The 13,056-nt window shown below is 36.6% G+C and overlaps 1 protein-coding gene across 12 annotated transcripts in view; it reads left to right on the forward strand.

The window, feature by feature from the left end:
* The window catches only part of LOC123528819 (interleukin-17 receptor D-like), a 56,019-nt gene that overhangs the window by 30,153 nt on the left and 12,810 nt on the right, over positions 1 to 13,056 (forward strand). For 6 of the 12 annotated variants that reach the window (XM_045308832.2, XM_045308831.2, XM_045308835.2 and 3 more), the window contains 3 exons: positions 7,623 to 7,658; positions 11,882 to 12,040; positions 12,540 to 12,584. In XM_045308832.2, the coding sequence (XP_045164767.1) occupies positions 7,623 to 7,658; positions 11,882 to 12,040; positions 12,540 to 12,584 (240 nt within the window). The remainder of the gene's footprint in view (positions 1 to 7,622; positions 7,659 to 11,881; positions 12,041 to 12,539; positions 12,585 to 13,056) is intronic. The other 6 variants (XM_045308840.2, XM_045308839.2, XM_045308841.2 and 3 more) reach the window with 1 other exon arrangement.

Consider the following 13,056-nt stretch of genomic DNA (forward strand, 5'->3'; position numbering starts at 1 on the left):
CCATGCTTGGTCACATAAAACGTCAATGTCACTATTGAAATTAAAGTAAAAGTAGTTTTTGTTCCTAGCTTCTAAATGCCTTGAAGCATTTTTATATACACGCGCACACATGTTCCCCATAACCAGATGATGTGTTGCTTGTATGACCCATGCCTATCAATCAGAGGTCAAAGTTACCATTGAAGGACAAGGATAAAGCTTTCTGCTACGTAACTTTTAATTGCATTGAAGGATTTTTTATTACTATGCAGAAATGTTCCCCTGGCCCTGCTCGACTCAGTGGCAGATTTTAACCTTTACCCAGCTAAAGTTTTAAAATGGACTGATCCATCATTTAATTTGGGCAGTACCACTTACTATTCAAAGAGGTGTTCATTAAAAATTTACTGACTGAATAGCGAGCAGTGCAGACCATGATCAGCTTGCATGGATGTGTAGGTTGATCTTGGTCAATACTAGTCGCAAAGGCAGAATGACTTGCTGCCAGCTGGCTAAAGGTTAAAGCTGTACACTTTTAGTGCAGATTTGGTAGGTCTGTCCACAAATGCTCGTTTCCCTGCATACGATTCCAGTAAAGTTGACTAACAGTGTTGCCAACAACCACATGGGACAAACACTAACAAAATTTTCCACCAGTATGGGACTTCTGTATTGCCATTGCAATACTCGGTCACTTGTTATACCAAAGATTGTAATGTATTGGCTGTGTAGAGCAAATTGTCAGTCTAAAGTACCGGTATTGGTAATAAAGCATTATTGAGTCGGCTAAACGCTGTCAAGCGTTTGACGAGTCCTTGCTATCGCACGATTTCTCATTCTTAAATGGCCTCACAACACAGCGAAGTGATGTAGTTCCATTGGATTGTCTCTAACATCAAAGAGTTCTTTGATCGAATGAAGTTCATTTATGTCAGTCCTATTTGCTATGACCAATATACGATGTAATCTGTCATATTTATGACTTGTAATTGTGCAATACTCGGATAAAGCGACGTATTTTCTTCCGCGGTAACTCATTAAACATAAACACGCATAACGATTCTGCGGGATTTGGTAATACATTTGCGCATATGATTATGGTGACGAATTTTAGGCCCTTTTGTCACAAAATAGCAAATATGATGTTCACAAATTCAAATAAAAACTGCATATTAACTTATTAGCCAAATTATCCATTTGTTACCCTGTCCGTTTCAAAAAATAATATTTAAAATCATTGCGCAAATAACAAATTTATTGTGCTGTGCATTTTATGAATTGTGCAGACTTACAAAGCTTGCGTAACATCCAGCGAAAGACAAAATATAGTTCCAGAACATACTGCTAGTATTTTATTGAGTGGGTACCTCTGAAAGCATTGGAATGTCTCTTATCAAAGAGTTTACCACATCGATGAAATTAAATTATGACAGCTTCATTTTAAATGACCCGAATAAGATATGTGCAGTACATTAATTCTTCCGCGAGACTTCGCGGATGAATCCTAACTACATTCTGGACACTTCTCGGCGAACACGCGTGATCTGTTTATAACAATTCTTCTACGACTTTGCGTGGGTTGAATTTTGCAGTCAGTAAACGGATAAATTATCGGAAGAAGAAGCTCTTACTGGTTTGTTTAGTTACTACTGATATCAAAAATGATATTAATTCTTATTTTTCGAGAAATAAACAAATCGGCGAAACATTAAATTGTATTTTCTTGTAGTTTTTGAAATCGAAAGTAGATCGTCTATGTTTGGCTGCTTTGACGAAACAAACTTTTTTATGAAAAGATTTAAATAAGAGGTAATTTAACCGTAAACTTCAATGTTAGATACTGCCAATTGCTGCTAAATGTCCGCTTATTGTTGAAACTGGAGATTTTGGCGGTATAAAAGAAAGTGTAATCATATCCGGATATAATACTTTGGGTAAATATCGAGCTGTGTTATGAAATTCAAACATTAAAGTAACAGACATGATAGATATTATTGTAACAGAAATGATTCTAGAATTTATTTTATAATACATACATAGAATCAATATCAGACTTATATTATAGTGCTGAGGCATGACCTGAAAGTAAAAAATATGAAGTGACAGTCATTCATACTTTGAATATTGTAATACTAAAAAGAATCTAGGTAATATTTAGAAATTGAAACATAAAATTTTCAGTTAGAAATGAATCAAAACGGATAATTGAAAGTACATAGACTTGGGGACTACTGACATGGTTTTGAAGGGGTTAACAGGTCTGAAATAGAATAAATGATGGTTTTAACTAAAAAAGAACTGCATTTATTAATATTGGTTATCTTTTCCGAAATTGGTAGCTAGTCCGAGTAACTTCTCTTAGTTTCGAATGCGCAATTTTCCTGTCAGTGTAAACATTCATGACACTATATATTGACACTCAGCAACATTTACATATCTTTAAACGCAAAAGTAAGTATACTTTAAATTCACATCCCTTATAATATGATTGAACAATACCTAGCGTGTGACACGGTTATTGCCAGGCCCCTTATCTGTAAAATATCTGAACAGTTCTTTCGTCCATCCGTTACAAATTGTATGTGGCAATCCGCGCTATAAAATTTCAATATATAAATTTTCATATTCAAATTTTATCATGTGCGAATATATACCAGCCGATAATTGCCTGTTTTGGTAATGCCGGAGGCAAATGTTTACTGGAAAAATATTTATAGTCATGGGCAGTATCTTAGTGTCACCTGTCAAATTGTAGTTTGTACTTTCAACATTTTTATTTTTGCGAACCACTCTTCAATTTTAGAAAAATATATTGGGTTTAAATACTTGTATAATGTCAATCAAAGTTTTACTAGGCATCGATTGAATGTCCATTTCATCTATTGTAACAAAATCTCTGTTCAGTTGGGGAAAAAACTAAAACCAAACTGAAACTGGTAGACTATACTACCAGTACATCAATCATTAGCCGACTCTCAGGCCCTTCAGGCCTTTGATCCTTTATAATTGTTACAAAAGTTTGCAGATTATGACACATTATTATGATCATAGTTTACATGGAGTTAAATTGCCAAATGAAACTTAGAAATGTAATCATTTAAAGTTCATATAGAACATAGGCAGATAAGATTTTCTGTAATTCCTTTGCATCTGAACTCCAGATAATTTATTTATTTTATTTGGGTTTTATGGCGCACCAACACAGTATAGGTTATATGGTGCCAAACAGGACTACAAATTTTGGTTTCATATCTCATATACATCAAAATAAAAACATGAGGTATGGAATCAAAATTTGCATACCTGCTGGAATCACAGAGTTAAGCAAAACCAAGTGTTAAGACCCTATTAGTCGCCTCTTACGATCATGCAAGGGTAAGGCAGTGGTTCTAATTCTTTTCATACACAGATCGTCCCAGAACCACATGGGGCTTAACTCCAGATAAGATAAGGATTTTATTCAATGACAAAACACAGCTTGGGATATATTATTTCTTTAATATTATTTTCTTTTAAAAAGAAGTATTAGTTGTTTATAAATGCAGCTACTTGATATGCCATAGCATTATTTACAATCTTGAATTACTGTTTGCAAACATTAACTTCCTCATTATGATCACTTCTGTAATTTATAACTGTTCTTAGCTCACCTGAGCACAATATGTTCAGGGTGAGCTATTGTGATCACTCACTGTCCTGCGTCAGTCCATCCACACTTTTCATCAAACAACTGTCAACATTACCTCTGAAACAGTGTGCTGGAAGTTGATGAAACTTGGCCTGGATGTTTCTTGAGTGGTCTTCTTCCAAGATTGTTCAAACTGTTCCACTTGTTCATGCATAGGGACTGCCAGAGCTAAAAATAGAAAATTCTTCAAATGACATCTCCTAACTGCAGGTCTTATTTAGAAATAGTTTCACACAAAAGGTCCTTATTTAACCTTCCACCAATATTGTTTTAATTATTCTGATTCATTAAAAAAATCGGCCTCCTGGGGGCGAGGTCACTTTTTCATAGACTGGTATGTGTATAGTGTATGAAACTGCTGGCCCGATTTTAAAATAATTTCATGCAAATGGTCTTTGTATGACCTGCTACCAAGATTGTTAAAATTATTCCGATTTGTCAAAAAACGTAGCGCCAGAGGGTTTGGTCACTTTTACATATATGTATAATGAAGATTGTTTTGTGAAAAAACATGGCTACCAGGGTGTGTAGTAACTTTTCCCTTTATAATATATGTAGTCGAAACTGTTTGATATTGCCTCTTAGAATCCTATGTCATCATTTCATTTCTCACTCCCCTCCCCCCGCCCACCTCATCACACATACATTATCTGCCAATGTTCAGTAGAAACTTCTTAAATATTCTTGTCAGAAAACACTGGCACTGTTTCAAAATAAATTCACAGACATTTTCCTTATAAAACTATCTTACAAAACTGTTCAAACAAGCAGTGAACTCAGGTTAGCGATCTAGGGCCATCAAGGCCCTCTTGTTTTCATTTCATGAAGACCTACAAACTTTTATGAGTCTCTATAAAACAGTATATTGAATGACAAACCAAAATTTACAACACAAATTCATACCAATTTTATAATGTAATATTGGTATGAAGTTTAAAGGGGCATTGACATCAGCAGCCTCCAGATTAGTGAAAGTGAATCTGGCATCCACACTTCTCTTCAAATGACATCACCTCTGAAACTTCTGGTTCTTCAACTATACTTCTGGTTATTCACCTATATTTCTGGTTCTTTGCCCATATTTCTAGTTCTTCACCTATACTGCTTGTTCTTCTCTTATATTTCTGGTTCTTCTTGTTTTTCACCTATACTCCTGGTTCTTTACCTTTGCTCCTGGTTCTTTACCTATATTGCTGGTCCTTCAGATTCTATACCTATACTCCATGTTTTTCACCTATTATTCAGGTTCTTCACCTTTACTTCTGATTCTTCACACATTCACCTGTACTTCCGGTTTTCACATATACTTCTGATTCTTCACCTATCCTTCTGGTTCTTCACCTATACTTCTGGCTCTTTACCTATATTTCTGGTTCTTCATCTATACTTCTGGTTCTTCACCTACATCTCTTATGATTCTTGGCCTTTACTTCTGGTGCTTCACCTATACTTCCGGTTCTTCACGCATTCACCTATACTTCTGGTTTTCACATATACTTTTGATTCTTCACCTATCCTTCTGGTTCTTCACCAAAGCTTCTGGTTCTTTGCCTATACTTTGGTTCTTCACCCATACTTCTGGCTCTTTACCTATATTTCTGGTTCTTCATCTATACTTCTGGTTCTTCACCTACATCTCTTATGATTCTTGGCCTTTACTTCTGGTGCTTCACCTATACTTCCGGTTCTTCACGCATTCACCTATACTTCTGGTTTTCACATATACTTTTGATTCTTCACCTATCCTTCTGGTTCTTCACCAAAGCTTCTGGTTCTTTGCCTATACTTTGGTTCTTCACCTATATCTCTGTTTTTTCACCTATACTTCTGGTTCTGTACCTATATTTCTTGTTCTTCTAGTACTTCACCTATTCTTCTGGTTTGTCACCTATACTTCTGGTTCTTCGTCTGTATTTCTGGTTCTTCACTTATACTTCTGGTTCTTGTCCTGTACTTCTGGTTCTTCACCTATACTTCTTGTTCTTCTGGTTCTTCACTTATATTTCTGGTTCTTCACCTATAATTCTGGTTTTCACATATACTTTTGATTCTTCACCTATCCTTCTGGTTCTTCACCAAAGCTTCTGGTTCTTTACCTATACTTGTGGTTCTTCACCTATACTTCTGGTTCTTCACCTATATCTCTGGTTCTTCACCTATACTTCTGGTTCTTCACCTATACTTCTGGTTATTCACCTGTATCTCTGTATTTATGCCCCCGAAGGGAGGCATATAGTTTTTGAACCGTCCGTCTGTCTGTCAGTCTGTCCGCAATTTTCGTGTCCGGTCCATATCTTTGTCATCGTTGGATGGATTTTCAAATAACTTGGCATGAATGTGTACCACAGTAAGACGACGTGTCGCGCGCAAGACCCAGGTCCGTAGCTCAAAGGTCAAGGTCACACTTAGACATTAAAGGATAGTGCATTGATGGGCATGTCCGGTCCATATCTTTGTCATCGATGGATGGATTTTCAAATAACTTGGCATGAATGTGTACCACAGTAAGACGATGTGTCGCGCCCAAGACCCAGGTCCGTAGCTGAAAGGTCAAGGTCACACTTAGACGTTAAAGGATAGTGCATTGATGGGCGTGTCCGGTCTATATCTTTGTCATCGATGGATGGATTTTCAAATAACTTGGCATGAATGTGTACCACAGTAAGACGACATGTCGTGCGCAAGACCCAGGTCTGTAGCTCAAAGGTCAAGGTCACACTTAGACGTTAAAGGTCATTTTTCATGATAGTGCATTGATAGGGGTGTCCGGTCTATATCTTTGTCATCGTTGGATGGATTTTCAAATAACTTGGCATGAATGTGTACCACAGTAAGACGACGTGTCGCGCGCAAGACCCAGGTCCGTAGCTCAAAGGTCAAGGTCACACTTAGACATTAAAGGATAGTGCATTGATGGGCGTGTCCGGTCCATATCTTTGTCATCGATGGATGGATTTTCAAATAACTTGGCATGAATGTGTACCACAGTAAGACGATGTGTCGCGCCCAAGACCCAGGTCCGTAGCTCAAAGGTCAAGGTCACACTTAGACGTTAAAGGATAGTGCATTGATGGGCGTGTCCGGTCTATATCTTTGTCATCGATGGATGGATTTTCAAATAACTTGGCATGAATGTGTACCACAGTAAGACGACATGTCGTGCGCAAGACCCAGGTCCGTAGCTCAAAGGTCAAGGTCACACTTAGACGTTAAAGGTCATTTTTCATGATAGTGCATTGATAGGCGTGTCCGGTCTATATCTTTGTCATTCATGCATGGATTTTAAAATATCTATGCATGAATGTGTGACACAGTAAGACGACGTGTCGCGCGCAAGACCCAGTTCCTTTGGTCAAAGGTCCTAAACTCTAACATCGGCCATAACTATATATTCATTCAAAGTGCCATCGGGGGCATGTGTCATCCTATGGAGACAGCTCTTGTATCACCTATACTTCTGGTTCTTTACCTATATTTCTGGTTCTTCTAGTACTTCGCCTATTCTTCTGGTTTGTCACCTATACTTCTGGTTCTTCATCTATATTTCTGGTTCTTCACTTATACTTCTGGTTCTTGTCCTGTACTTCTGGTTCTTCACCTAAACTTCTTTTTCTTCCTGTTCTTCACCTATAATAATTATTCTTGTTCTTCAGATATATGAAATGTTTATAAAAATTCATGTTGAAAGATGATTTTTAAATTTTCTTTGAAACGTTTCCTAATGCTCTTCTCCTTACTGAATATAGTTTGCATGCTTTTTACAGATACTATAAGACACCTATGTCCACTGTTACAAAACACAATCTTTAGCAAATTTTGAGAGGACTTTGCAGAGCAGCCCCTTAACTAATCTATGACATTATGTTTTCTCTGACTTCTGCATCATGCTTTGAAGAATAAGACCTGAGAAACACTTAGACGTTAAAGAAATTTACCGTTAACGTTCTAATTTCAGGTACCACGTCTACCATTAAGCCTATAGTAAATAAAGGTGAGGACATTATATTTTTATCAGTAATTTTGGACCCTATCTATAGAATTAGAGCTTTGGGCATATATTGTCCCCTTTTGGGAGTTGTTGTTTTATTCTTAAGAGTCACCTACCTTTACGGGAAGTATACTTATCTTTTTTGTAAATATTCCATGATATGTATATTTTATATGTACTTCTAAGAATGACAAAGATGTCATTTAAGAGACAGAAAATTAGTTCAGGTTGGCTATCCGCCTATCAGTTATGGGGAGAGGTTATTCTACAATCTGCTGTAAAATCAGTAAATTTCATGGGTGCAAAAATTTGTAGTTTGGGCCAGCGTGACTTTTTCATGGGGATGTGAATTCATGGACACAAAATGAATAGGAATTCTACTTGTTCTTTGGGATTTAATTTAGTGGGAAATCCATGAAAGTTAGTCCCCGATGTGTATTCATGATTTTACGATATATAAAAGTTAAAACTTTTCTTAATTCTTGTGTAAAACAAAAGCTTGAGAAAATACTTGTGTTTCATGGTCTGGGTACATGAGGGTGTTTGGCCAGTGATAATATGAAAAGATATAGTTAGGACGGTAGGGGTACAGTGTCTGACTCCTGACCACAGATTGCCAGTTTGAATCCCCATGGGAATGGAATTCGTAAACAGTCTCAACATTCCCTTACTTAGACAGGAGTTTTGACCAGAAGTATAGGATGTGGTCATTGAGTGTAGTTCAGATAAGTTGTAAGAAGTTTCTCAGTTGATGTAATAAGTATAAACTATTACAATGTAGATCAAACTTATATATTATGATGAAGTGTTTTATTCTTTAAGTGAGGAGTATGACTTAAGAAATGATAGAAAGTGTTTCTCAGGCATTATTTTTCAAAGTAAGATGTGGCAAACTGATACTATTTATCTTACCATGGCATCTCTGCGGCAAAGTGGTAATGTCACTGACTTTAGATTACTTGCTCCTTAATACTATGGGTTCACAGCCTAACATGGGGTGTTGAATCCTTGCCGAAGGTCAGTGGTTCTACCCAGGTGCCCTCCCATACCCGAAATAATGCTTGGAGGAGCACCTCAGGTCTTCTTCCGCAATGAAAAGCTGGAGGGTCGCCACTGATATTGATGTGGCATTAAACAACAAAAACAAAAAAAAATCTTAAGTTACTTGGATTGGTATTGTAGAGATATTTAAGATCAAATATTTAAAGTGAGAAGCATGTGCAAAAACATATGATTTTGAAAAAGGTCATGAGTAATTATTATTTACTTGTATTTGTCATTTGGAGCTTATTTATGATTGAAACCTTTTTATGCATGACTTCCTTAGAAGAAAGTGGGCTGTTTTTGATTACAGTCAGAAAACCATGTGTAACCAGGGACAACCTGTAACCAAGGACACCAAGTCCACCATTTGCTTTCGTCTCTCTACTGAAAGGCAAAAATTGAACATATTGAAATTAGACCAAATACAGCTTACTTTACAATATAAAATAATTAAACAAGTAACTTCATATTTTAGCTTATGTATTGCAATAAAGAGGTGACTTAATGGGATCCCCTTGTGTCTGTTGTCCGTCAACATCTGTTGTCAACAATTTGACTGTTAAAACTCTAGAGGTAAGAGGTTTGGCCCAGCCTTAATGAAATTTAAGTAGAATGTTACCCTCAATAAAATCTTGGACAAATTCATTACTTGATCACCAGAGTTCAAAACCTGAGTCACTTTGTCAAATAATGAGAAAACCTTATTACACTCTTGAGGCCAAATTTTACATAGAACATACTATACATATAAATACAGGTATATATCCTGGATACAGCTTGAAATCATGAGTAGTAGTAGTCATATTATTGTTGTATGGTAGTGTATGTTCAAATCTCACCATGCAGGTCACAGTGTATGGATGTTTAGGCAGATGTTTGCACTTTACATTTTTAGCTCACCTGTCACATAGTGACAGGGTGAGCTTTTGTGATCACGCAGCGTCCGTCGTTCGTGTGTCCGTAAACTTTTGCTTGTGACCACTCTAGAGGCCACATTTTTTGTGGGATCTTTATGAAAGTTGGTCAGAATGTTCATCTTGATGATATCTAGGTCAAGTTCGAAACTGGGTCACGTGCCTTCAAAAACTAAGTCAGTAGGTCTAAAAATAGAAAAACCTTGTGACCTCTCTAGAGGCCATATATTTCACAAGATCTTCATGAAAATTGGTCAGAATGTTCACCTTGATGATATCTAGGTCAAGTTCGAAACTGGGTCACGTGCCATCAAAAACTAGGTCAGTAGGTCTAAAAATAGAAAAACCTTGTGACCTCTCTAGAGGCCATATATTTCATAAGATCTTCATGAAAATTGGTCAGAATGTTCACCTTGATGATATCTAGGTCAAGTTCGAAACTGGGTCACGTGCCATCAAAAACTAGGTCAGTGGTCTAAAAATAGAAAAACCTTGTGACCTCTCTAGAGGCCATATATTTCATAAGATCTTCATGAAAATTGGTCAGAACGTTCACCTTGATGATATCTAGGTCAAGTTCGAAAGTGGGTCACGTGCCATCAAAAACTAGGTCAGTAGGTCAAATAATAGAAAAACCTTGTGGCCTCTCTAGAGGCCATACTTATGAATGGATCTCCATAAAAATTGGTCTGAATGTTCATCTTAATGATATCTAGGTCAAGTTTGAAACTGGGTCACGTGCCTTCAAAAAGTAGGTCAGTAGGTCAAATAATGAAAAAACGTTGTGACCTCTCTAGAGGCCAAACCCTTGAATGGATCTTCATGAAAATTGGTCAGAATGTTCACCTTGATGATATCTAGATCAAGTTTGAAACTGGGTCACGTGCCTTAAAAAACTAGGTCAGTAGGTCAGATAATAAAAAAACCTTGTGATCTCTCTAGAGGCCATACTTTTCATGGGATCTGTATGAAAGTTGGTCTGAATGTTCATCTTGATGATATCTAGGTCAGGTTCGAAACAGGGTCATGTGTGGTTAAAAACTAGGTCAGTAGGTCTAAAAATAGAAAAACCTTTTGACCTCTGTAAAGACCATACTTGTGAATGGATCTCCATAAAAATTGGTCAGAATGTTCATCTTGATGATATCTAGGTCAAGTTTGAAAGTGGGTCACGTGCCATGAAGAAAAATAGGTCAGTAGGTCAAATAATGAAAAAACCTTGTGACCTCTCTAGAGGCCATATTTTTCATGGGATCTGTATGAAAGTTGGTCTGAATGTTTATCTTGATGATATATAGGTCAAGTTTGAAACTGGGTCAACTGCGATCAAAAACTAGGTCAGTAGGTCTTGAAATAGAAAAACCTTGTGACCTCTCTAAAGGCCATACCCTTGAATGGATCTTCATGAAAATTGGTCAGAATGTTCTCCTTGATGATATCTAGGTCAAACTTGAAACTGGGTCACGTGCCTTCAAAAACTAGGTCAGTAGGTCAAATAATAAAAAAACCTTGTGACCTCTCTAGAGGCCATACTTTTCATGGGATCTGTATGAAAGTTGGTCTGAATGTTCATCTTGATGATATCTAGGTCAAGTTTGAAACTGGGTCAACTGCAATCAAAAACTAGATCAGTAGGTCTAAAATTATGAAAATCTTTTGACCTCTCTAGAGGCCATATTTTTCAATGGATCTTCATGAAAATTGATCTGAATGTTCACCTTGATGATATCTAGGTCAGTTTCGAAACTGGGTCACGTGCGGTCAAAAACTAGGCCAGTAGGTATAAAAATAGAAAAACCTTGTGACCTCTCTTAGAGGCCATATTTTTCATGAGATCTTCATGAAAATTAGTGAGAATGTTCACCTTGATGATATCTAGGTAAAGTTCAAAACAGGGTCACGTACCTTCGAAAACTGGGTCAATAGGTCAAATAATAGAAAAACCTTGTGACCTCTCTAGAGACCATATTTTTCAATGGATCTTCATGAAAATTGGTCAGAATTTTTATCTTGATAATATCTAGGTCAAGTTCAAAACTGGGTCACATGAGCTCAAAAACTAGGTCACTATGTCAAATAATAGAAAAAACGACGTCATACTCAAAACTGGGTCATGTGGGAAGAGGTGAGCGATTCCGGACCATCATGGTCCTCTTGTTACTATAAAAGAGGCAACAAAAATGGCCCATTAACATTTTTGGCCTGTTTAAATTTTACAGATAAAAAAACGAGATACTAAGTCAAAGATGTAACTTTGCATATTTACAGATGTTCAAGTGTCAAAGACATCTCAGACCACTGAGTATGAGAAATCACTACGCATTGTCCTTGGGACGGTGTTTGGTGTGTTTGGGTTCCTAGCGATCCTGATTGTGGTTCTCCTCGTTTACAGATTCTGTAAGAACAGAAACAGAAGCAGCAGATCAGGTACACGCATAAAACTGCAACATACTGTAAAATCTGAATTTTGGCAAAAGATTTGTTTTAGTCATATCGGTAAATGTCTATATTTTCAAATCACATGAATGATACATGCAAGTTTATCTAGTGGAAAGGTTTAAAGCCAATGTTGGGCAGCTTCAAGGACTTGTTGCTTCCGCTAGTGTGGCGGCAGTTTTTATGTTCAGTTTGACAAAAGAAACTGTACTTAGTCTGTGATCTTTAGGCTTCACTTGATTTGTAAAAGTTCTTTTATGCAGAGAACTGTTATAAGCTGATTAAAAATGAACTTCCTTAAATTGCAACTGGAACACTATCTTGAAACAGTGTCAGGCATGGTGCAATAGGAAAACTCTTTACTGTGTTTATTATTCCTGCAAAAACACCTTGAAGATGTATTGTAGTGCGGAATTAGAAAGTTTTTATTACAATTTGTAAATGTTAACAAGAATTTATTAGTTTAATTTCTGTTTTTTTTTTGTTACAGGGAGTTCCGACAGAAATCCAAGTTTACACAGATCTGTTTCTGTAGGTAAGTAACAAGAAATTGTATTGTGAATCAGTCAGTAAAATTTGCGGGCGTGGCATTTTGTGGTTTTGGTCAAAGTGACTGTTTTATGGGGATATAAGTTCTTGATTTTTCAACCTTTGAAGATAAAAACTAGTGGGAATTGTGTCTGTTCATTGAGTTGTGTTGTGTAGAATATCACAACCATGAAATCCACGAGAAAAAATCTCATGAATATTTATCATTTCACAGCATTTATTTGGTTAAAAAAAAATAATGAAGGAACTTAAAGAATATTTGAATATTAAGCAATATTATCTGTCTGCAAGTTAGACATTATACCACTCAGGTGTGAAATATAGACATTATACCACTCAGGTGTGAAATATAGACATTATACCACTCAGGTGTGAAAGATAGAAATTATACCATTCAGCTCTCATGAACAAAGATAGAAATTATACAACTCAGCTGTGCAAGTTAGTTATTTTACCAC

Source organism: Mercenaria mercenaria, chromosome 13, assembly GCF_021730395.1.
Source record: "Mercenaria mercenaria strain notata chromosome 13, MADL_Memer_1, whole genome shotgun sequence".
NCBI lineage: Eukaryota > Metazoa > Mollusca > Bivalvia > Venerida > Veneridae > Mercenaria > Mercenaria mercenaria.